Below are 9,914 nucleotides of genomic sequence, written 5' to 3' on the forward strand. Positions count from 1 at the left end.
ATTTACAGATGTTTGCTTACTGATTTGTTGAGTCTTTTGGATATTCTTTGAAATGTGCATGATGTATGAGGAAACCACGCGGGAGAAATTGGTGCTTTAGGAAAAGGAAAAACCATCAGGTTCCTTGATGGTGGCTTCATGATAAACAAGAGAGAACTGAACTTTTCAAAATTTGGAAATGGTCTTATTACCAAGGGTAATAATGGATTCTATAGCGAGAAAAATGTTACAAAGAAACTTGAAAAATATCAGGCTTTCAATGGTCAAGTAATATGGGAGATGACACCATAAAAGCATGAGAATGACTGAATAACATTACTCTGATAATCACAAAGTAGGCAAACACAATAAACCATGATAATAACAAATTCTACAAAGAAAGCATTTCTTTAAAAAAAAAAGAAGAATATGAAAACATTCAAGACAGCAGATGGTTTCATCAGGAATGTGAGATATACTATAATAAGAAAAACTAAGAAGATCTATGTTTGCAAAAAATGGTTTTAAAAAACTAAAGTTGAAAATTGGGGAAGAAGATTTGAAATTTATGTCAAAAAATTATGAGAAAGGAAATTTCATATCCATGCTGTAGAGTTATCCTGCTTTGTAAATTACATATGTGTGTCTATGAAGTTAAATAGCCTTTTGAAAAAAATATTTTCTAAATGGTGACAATTACTGGATGTTTGGAGATTTATTAGTTTTTATTCCTTAGCATGTTTGAAAATAGCCTCAATGAAAAGATATTGTGCAAATACACATAAAAGATCAGTGAGTGGCTTGTTGTTTTCTCATAGGCATTAATACAGTCATAAGCAGTTAAAAGCAAAAACTATGCCTTATGCCTTTCTATACCTCACTGTGCCTAATGTGTTGCTGTATATGCAATAATAACATCTAGTCAGTATCAGTTAAGTTGATAAAATATGAAACATCTGGGGACCAGGAGCCTGATGGTTCACGCCTATAATCCTAGCTACTCAGAAAGTTGAGATCTGAAGATCATAATTTGAAGCCAGCCTGGGCAGAAAAGTCTGTAAGACTCCTCTCTCCAAAAATGCTGGAAGTAGAGGGTTGTTTTTTTTTTTAAAGAAGCTCAGGGACAGCACCTAGGCCCTGATTTCAAGTCCCCAGACACACACACACACACACACACACACACACACACACACACACACACATTTTTTGGTTTGGAGCAGCCTTGAAGTTCTGAAATTCTGTATCATCACTTGGCTTGTTTTGTTTTCTTTACAATTCCTCAGAGCAAATTAAAGAGAGAAGGAAGCAACCTCACCAGCCCCTCTGTAGAGTAACTCAGCTTATGGTCTACATGTTTAACTCTTTACTGGATCTGTCTTGTGCCTTCTTTTCCTAGACCATTCTGGGCATTCAGTGTGAGCTCCAAAAACAGCTGCGCAATTTCATTTCTTTGGATCAACTTCCTATGACTCCCCGATACAATGAAGGACGGTGCCTTGAAGGAGGGAAGCAACCAAGGTTTGCTGCTGTCCCTTCGGTTTTTGGAAAAGGTATAAAATTTGCCATCAAGGATGGCATAGTAACAGCTGACATTATAGGAGTAGCCAATGAAGATAGCAGGCGGCTTGCTGCCATTCTCAATAATGCTCATTACCTGGAAAACCTGCATTTTACCATAGAGGGGAGGGACACTCACTACTTCATTAAGCTTGGGTCTCTAGAGGAAGACCTAGTGCTCATCGGTAACACTGGGGGGAGGCGGATTCTAGAGAATGGTGTTAATGTCACTGTGTCCCAGATGACTTCGGTGTTGAATGGGAGGACTAGACGGTTTGCAGATATTCAGCTGCAGCATGGAGCCCTATGCTTCAACATCCGGTATGGGACAACTGTCGAAGAGGAAAAGAATCACGTGTTGGAGATTGCCAGACAGCGTGCTGTGGCCCAGGCTTGGACTAAGGAACAAAGAAGGCTGCAAGAAGGGGAGGAGGGGATCCGGGCATGGACAGAGGGGGAAAAGCAGCAGCTTTTGAGCACTGGGAGGGTGCCAGGTTATGATGGGTATTTTGTGTTGTCTGTTGAGCAGTATTTAGAACTCTCTGACAGTGCCAACAATATTCACTTTATGAGACAGAGCGAAATAGGCAGGAGGTAACAAAAAAAATCTCTGCCTTTGCGTCACCAAAGACTGCCTGTTTTTAAAAACATGAAATGGTTTGTTGTATTGGTTTTCTAGATCAGAACTCTGTATATGTAAATATGGAGGAAAAACATATCCAACTGCCTTTCAATGTGACGGAAGATGGTATTTTAATATTGTTTGTTTAAACTCTTTAAGAAATGACCGAAATTTTTAGTTCTTGTGTGGCAGTATTCAAAAGAACACACGCTGAACTCAAACAGCTAAACAATGTTTTCTGAAAGCACCACATTAAATTCGTCAAGCCATGCATATGTTCAACTATACAGGAAGGTCTCTATTGTGACACCAAGTTTCATATCTAACTATTGGCAGGACTTGCAAGCCTCTGGAAAAGGTGGTGCAATGATATCTGAACCTTACGTACACCTTGAAAGACTGCCAGCCCTTTCACGTTTTCAGATCTGTTATAGGAAACTTACAAAGAATTGTAAAATGTCCTCAGCCCCATCTCCTAGAATCAGGACCCATTTCTCTCCTTCCCTGGTTATTCCTCCTTGCTTGTTAAAGTAAATGCCATGTTGTTGTGCTGTGTTTTGGCGTGTGGTGGCTAGATTCTGTCTTCCATGCCTCTCTGTGGGTGTGGTAAGGAGTCTGAAGAGCCACTATTTGCTTGTGTGGGCATGATACCAAAATAGCTGGCCAATGTGACCTCTTTCACATTACTTGTTTGAGTCAGTGTTTGATCAAATACCCCAGCTGTATTGGTGTCATGTAAACATAGATTTTATTAACCTGGGTAGGAATTTCTCATTTATATATAGGGTGTGTTTTGGTCATAGTTTCACATTAGTGATTCAGTATTTATACACTAAACTAATGGTTTTGTGCACATGAAAGGTAATTTACTGAAGTGGATGATCGTGGCACATAAAAGAGGCTTTAGTAGGCACAAGGGCCTGGGATGCTGATAAATACATTAACTACTACTACAGAAATTCATAAGAGCCCAAACCTTAAAGAATATGACAGTGAAAGTACCAAAGGGAAAATCTAACAAAATGTAACAGTAGTTATTACCATATTAGTTCACCCCACTGAGTTTCATCTTTCAAATATCCCACACTGTACTAAACCTCTCCCAGACATATTCAGAAAATTGAATTAAGTGAACCCTTTTCAGCCCAGAACATTTCAACAAATTAGAGAGTTTTTACAAAACTAAATTTCTAGAATTATTTCATTTTCTTTCATCTATTTTTATTTAGTCATCTCTTTGTCAAGGAAAATGTGATTTCCAGGTGGGTTATTTGTTCTATGATCATTTAAAGTTTAGAGAAAGATCAGGATTGGTGTGAATAGCAACTGTAGTTTCTCAATCTGTGAGACTCCTGCAGCAAAAGAAGTTCTTAAGTGAGCTGGGGGATTTGTGCCCAGTGAAAAAGAGATAGTTTATAAAATGCTATATCATTGTAACTTACAACAGTGTGGCCAATAGAAAATTCCCGAACCAGCTTCTGCACTTTCATCACTGACTCTGAACATTTGCTGGCTGAAGGAGAATTTATGATGGAATGTTTGTTTGGATTCTTTCCAGCTACTACCTAAATGCAGTGTGGGGTCATTACCTTGCTTAGCGATGACAGTTTCATTGGAAATATGTAAAGTCAGAATCCTGGTTTGTGTTAAGGTTTTTAATCTCCTAAGGGAGAATGCGAGGAAAGGGAAAAGACAGTAGAGGAGGGTATACCCAAGCATTTCATTTTTAAATTTTTCAGATTGGGACTATTTCATTCCTTTATATGGAGGGGAAGGGGAGAAAAGGAGAAAGAGTGTATGTGAGAGAGAGAGAGAGAACAAAAATCATGATGAAGTCATCTCTGTATTTGGAAGCACACCAGCTCAAGACATCAATAACCCAGACTAAAAATCATATCATTGAGTTTTCTCTTGAATCCGGCCTGTGTTTTTTGTACAGCATTTATTCAAGTTGGAAATCCGAAATCACACAAATTTGTTGAAAATTTGAATACCTCCACACTAACCTAAATATGGACCTTAATTTCCTAGTCCCTCTGATGTTCTTTGAAATCAATGGGAAAATAATTTGTTAACTGTATATAAAGAGTGCATCCTTAAGTGTGATGATGTATTTTATCTCTAATCCAAGATGTCAATATTAGAGTCTATTTTAGTTATATTTTAAGTGATTATACTTTTTTGCAGTTCACTGATAATGTATCATTTTCAAACTGCTTTAAATATCATTAGAAACAAATATTTGGAGCTTTTACTTAACACTAATTATCTTGAACTGTGCATTTCTGGTTTGTAATACACATTTAGTTTGTGCCTTTAGTTTCTTAATGTTATATTTGTATTATATTCAGGAAATGCACTTTTAATCACTTACAACTGTGGTTTTAATACTGCCTTGAATCATTACCCTCTTTAAAACTTCCACAGTTTGGGGGAGGAAAGAAAAATAACCCAAAAGTTTAGCACTCACGAGAAGTAAATCTAAGAGAAACATGTTGGAATTTCTTAATAAGAACATGAAGATAATGTCGATAATGTCCTAGTCAGCAGGATAGAAGGAATGCCTTCAGTGACTCTTATTTCTAAAGCTTAAATTGAGGAAAGAACAATTCATTTGCATTTCCTGATGAAAGCAAAACCATTTTAAGAGAAATATATGTATTTCTCACACCCAGAAGTCTGGTGGCTGACACTGCATAGCCACATACCATTCAAGTAAGTTATCGTGAGAGCACAGTAATTGGACTCTCACTTGAAGAGAATGCTGGGATGGAGGCAGCGAATTCTCTGTAATTGCTTCTTTTCTGAGGCCCATTTCATTTGCACTTTTTTGGTTTTTGTTTTGCTTTTCCTCTTGCACTACAGTCTAGAAATCCAAATGAACTAAAAAGTTCAAAGTTTAAGAGAGATTTAAATGCATTTATTTTTAGTTCTCATTCTAATCATGATTATAAGCATGAGTCCTAAAGGAAAGGGAAATAAAGCTCAACTCATATTTTCAACTGAACATTTTCCGTAGAAAGAAATATATGTTTTATTTTAAACCCAAGAAAAATAATGTATAAATAAGTGTGTCATTTACTGTCAACTTATCTAGAAGATCTATAATATATAAACTACATATATATATAATATAATGTGTACAACATAGCCAAATGTATGAAAACTTGTCAATGTATAATTTGGAATTCACATGCTACCTACATAGACAGGATTAAAATTAAGTTATACTTTTATGACTTTTTTCTTTTTATTCGTGACTGACTTCTGCTTTTCTTTGTTTTCTTCCTTTCCTTTATTTTTTTTAAATCAAACCAGGCCCCACTGCAATATCACCTAAGAGAGTCAGGGCAAACCTTTTACATTTATAAAGCTGTATTTATGTTAAAGACGATTTAATGAAGGTCCATGGTGATAGAAGGAAAAGTACAGTAATCAATTATTAAAGAAAATTTTGGAAAGATTGGATAGTAAATATCTTGTGGGAAAGCATAAGGCTACAGACTGGATGTAACATTTTTGTGTTCTTGGAAGAACTCACATACACATAGCTGACCTGATACTGCTACTTCAGATTTCGGACTGCTCTTCCACAGCCTTCTGTAAGATTCTTTATTCTACAAAGAAAAGCAAACCAAAAAAAAAAAGAGAAAGAAAAGAAAAAAAAAAAGGAAAAAGCAAATGACAAACAGCAAAACATAAACAAAAAAAAAAAGAATTCAACCACAAAATAGTGACTATTATTTCACTGTGTCCTTCATGTGAAAGCTATTAAGGACCAAATATACTACTGTGTGTAAGAAGAAATTGCTTCCTAAACAGTAACTAAAAATGCTTAGAGTTAAACTTGCTGTGGATTTTTGTCTTGGCAGTTGTCATCTTACGTATTTGTCAAAGGAAATGTGTTTGGCAGTAAAAAAAAATCTTTCCTTAGATGTAGTGGTGGAGTTTAACCTCTTAAATAAATGTTAGTATATCAGATTGTGTCCTTGAAAAATATTTTACTTGTATGAATCATGACAATGTCTAAATCTTTACTATTCTTCTGGCGAAAGTATCAGTAAGAAAAAAGGTGAAAAAGAGAAGTATATCCTTTAACGTCAGAAAAATATTCTTTTTAGCTGCTTACTTTCTCATGAAAAGTAAAGATGTTTACAGTGTATGCCAAGATTTTCAGTTTCTGTATAACAACAGTTAGAGGTTCTAATCATACTGAAAAATTGTGTTACAATGGCCTGAGCCATGTTGCTAGGAAACAATAGGTTCCAATTTTGTATTCCTGCTCTCACTCCTGTGCTGAAAGTGACTGGATACTGTACAGGTTCATGTTCTCTGGCTGCAGTTAAATGGTCTTTTGCATTTTGCTCTGGCTTTCAGGCCAGAAGCATGCATTTTTCTACAAGAGCATCACAACAACATGCTGTAAATATTTAAAGTTAAACATTATGTGTCGATATTTGAAAGAAAAGTACTTTGAATATTTCATTTTTAAAAAATAAAACTGCAAATGAACTGTGTGTCCCATTTTATTCATGCGTCAAACTGCATTGTCAAGTCCATTTAGTCACCTGAGATAGGTAGGGTTAAAAAAAAAATCATCTTGAAAATGTAGATACAAAAATCCAAAAGGCATGAATTTGAAGCAAAGGTCTATTCCTTTTATTTTTTTCATAAAAATAGGATCTATGACATAAATGACCATTTAATAAACAAGGAAGGGTAGCTACTGTGGGTTTAAATGCATCCATGCTATGACTTTTTTCAATGGGTTTCACTCTGTCCTTTTGATGCCTTTCTCAACAATAAGGAAAAATAGAAGGGGGAGTGAACAGTGAGAGAGTTAGGAGACAAGAACACCCAGGTCACTGGCAAAAAAAATGGATATTGAGATTGGGAGATAGACATTATGACAGACCAAAAAAGAAAAGAAAAAACAGTAAGCTCTTCAGAGACCCTACACTACAGGGGATTGCAATTACCACTTACCACTCACTTTCCACTAGAAGGTATGTTCAAATGACACTGGAAAAGCTAGCCAATAGATCTTCAAAAGTTCAACCAGATAATAAATGTGATATATGTACTATAAAGTGCCCCTTGTTGCAACTTGGAAATTATATCACTTCAAAATGCCCTTCCTGATTTTCTAGTCACTAATATGTGTATGTGACATCACTTGTATACATACACAAACAGAGGCACATACATACATAGACAGGCTGAAAAGATTATGGGGCAAATGATAATCCTGGTCTCAATACATCTCATCAGAAAAATGGAGGATTATTATTAATATCACCTGGGAATTTTTTTAAAGCTATACATTCTCCTATTGGCCCTCAGAGTTAAAAATAAGAAGATAGGAGTTTCTATTCCTATTATATGGAAATCACTAAAGAAAATAAGAGCTTTTTCTCTATCCCTTCCCTATTCACTGCAGCTTTGAATATCAACGCCATCAAACATTTAATAATATTACTACCTTAAGGTTATGTGATCCTGGTGATGCAATAAACCTTCTGGAGGAAATAAGACTTAATTTCCTACTTGGACAAATGCATTAAGCGTAACAAACTGTCTTATATAAGGTCACATGGTTAATCATTGATAAACCTGAAAAGAAATGTCAGGTCTCATGTAAGCTTGCTTGCACTCTCTGTCCAATACTAAATGCAGTATCAACTTCTATCATCTTATGAAAGACCAATTCAATCTTGGGGGAGGGCAAACAAGGGGTGTGTGTGTGTGTGTGTGTGTGTGTGTGTGTGTGTGTGTGCTCTGTATATGTTGATGGGCACTATCCATTTGGTCATGTTTGCTATATCTTTCTACATAAATCACCAAGTGACATAATTTTTAAAAATCAGCATTTTACTACAGGTTTGGCCAATGACCCTAAATTATAAAAGTGTCCAAACGAGGTAGTTTAACTTCACCCCTAGCTTTAAGTTGAAAGTTAATGGATTCCCACTAACTACAAGTGCAAACCTAGGTGACAGAAGTTTGAATTTACAGCACCCTAACAGGAAAACACAGCATCCTGTAACCTTGAAATGCTCAAAGGCAAACTTGAGTTTTATTATGAATAGACTTTGGATTCTAAGCTCACAAACTGAATCATGTAAGACATCAGCAAATATTGAAACATCCTTAACTGATTATAAACTGTTTCTCACATTTTCACAATTCTCTGTACATTCTACTTCAAAGAATATGTCCAGTCCTTTATTTGTACCAGATGACTTAATCAGAGGAATTCTCTGTAGATTTGTTCTACTTGTTCACGATCACAAGCTTTCTTGCCTGTAACAGTTAAACTAAAGGGACAATTATCTAAGCAGACAATTGTCTTATCTCTTGAGAACAAATTTCAGAGGAAATGAACAGGTATTTGATAAGCTGTCATGCTCCTTGTGGACTTATTGACACACTCTCTCCCCCCCCACCCCGCCCAAAGAGAGGGATATACTTGGAATTATATGTACAGTTTTCTACTTTGACTCTGCATCTTATGTTAATATGGAAATATTTTATATATACCCAGGTTATAATCTTTCTGTAAAAGTGTACTCTGTTATATACTGGGAACTAGAAAAGGGGATCATATTGGGAAATTAAAATTGCAAAAAATTTAATTAATTAATTTAATTTATAAAATTTAATTTTATTTAATTAATTTAATTTAATTAATAAAAGTCAAAAAAGTCCAGCCAAAGGAGGTAGAGACATGTTCATCAATTGGAAAGTTCGATAATACTTAAATTTTTTTAATTTACCTTTGCTAAGAAATTGATTGAAGGGCTGGGAATATGGCCTAGTGGCAAGAGTGCTTGCTTCGTATACATGAAGCCCTGGGTTCAATTCTCCAGCACCACATATGTAGAAAACGGCCAGAAGTGGTGCTGTGGTTCAAGTGGCAGAGTGCTAGCCTTGAGCAAAGAGAAGCCAGAGACAGTGCTCAGGCCCTGAGTCCAAGGCCCAGGACGGGCAAAAAAAAAAAAAAAAAAGAAAGAAATTGATTGAAGAAGATAAGATAACCATTATTATGCTTCAGCTCATGACTAGCACCTCTCTATACAATTTAAATGAATATACTAAAACAAAAGTAAATAGAGGGTTGGGAATATGGCCTAGTGGTATAGTGCTTGCCTCACATACATGAAGCCCTGGGTTCGATTCCCCAGCACCACATATATAGAATAGGCCAGAGTGGCACTGTGGCTTAAGAGCTAGAGTGCTAGCCTTGAGCAAAAAGAAGCCAGGGACAGTGCTCAGGCACTGAGTTCAAGCCCCAGGACTGGCAAAAAACAAGTAGATAGATAAAGTTTTCAGATACTTTATTAAAGTGTGAAACACCACTGATAGCAGAATGCTTTCTTCAAAAAATGACTTTCACAAAGGAACATGCAAACATCACTCATATATGTAGGATTGTTTCAGAATTAACAAATTTGAGACATTAAAATCATTTTACTTTAAAAGTAGGTTTCTGAATTCCTTTACAAGTTAAAGTGGTGCTTATTACTTCAAGAAATTTTGAACTGCCCACACTGTACTACAGTGATTATACCCTACCTTTGCACTGCTCTGCCATCCATAGCAAATGCTCGGGGACAAAGAGTAACTATGTCTGTCAGGAGCTAACTATTAACCAAGCCCACAAATTCATGTACAGCCCAGATTTTTCAATATGCTAGTTTACAGTCAAATATAATCTTTTCCTATATGTCAACTCAACTGTCTCTAAAGACACATT

At 35.9% G+C, this 9,914-nt stretch overlaps 1 protein-coding gene across 6 annotated transcripts in view; it reads left to right on the top strand.

The window, feature by feature from the left end:
- Tenm1 (teneurin transmembrane protein 1) overlaps positions 1–4,243 on the top strand; it is a 786,931-nt gene extending 782,688 nt beyond the window's left edge. For all 6 annotated transcript variants that reach the window (XM_048335936.1, XM_048335935.1, XM_048335937.1 and 3 more), the window contains one exon: positions 1,376–4,243. In XM_048335936.1, coding sequence (XP_048191893.1) covers positions 1,376–2,134 — 759 coding nt within the window. In that variant the 3' untranslated portion in view covers positions 2,135–4,243. The remainder of the gene's footprint in view (positions 1–1,375) is intronic.
- Positions 4,244–9,914: the final 5,671 nt, after the last annotated feature.

This window comes from Perognathus longimembris, chromosome 28 (assembly GCF_023159225.1).
Source record: "Perognathus longimembris pacificus isolate PPM17 chromosome 28, ASM2315922v1, whole genome shotgun sequence".
Taxonomy (NCBI): Eukaryota; Metazoa; Chordata; class Mammalia; order Rodentia; family Heteromyidae; genus Perognathus; species Perognathus longimembris.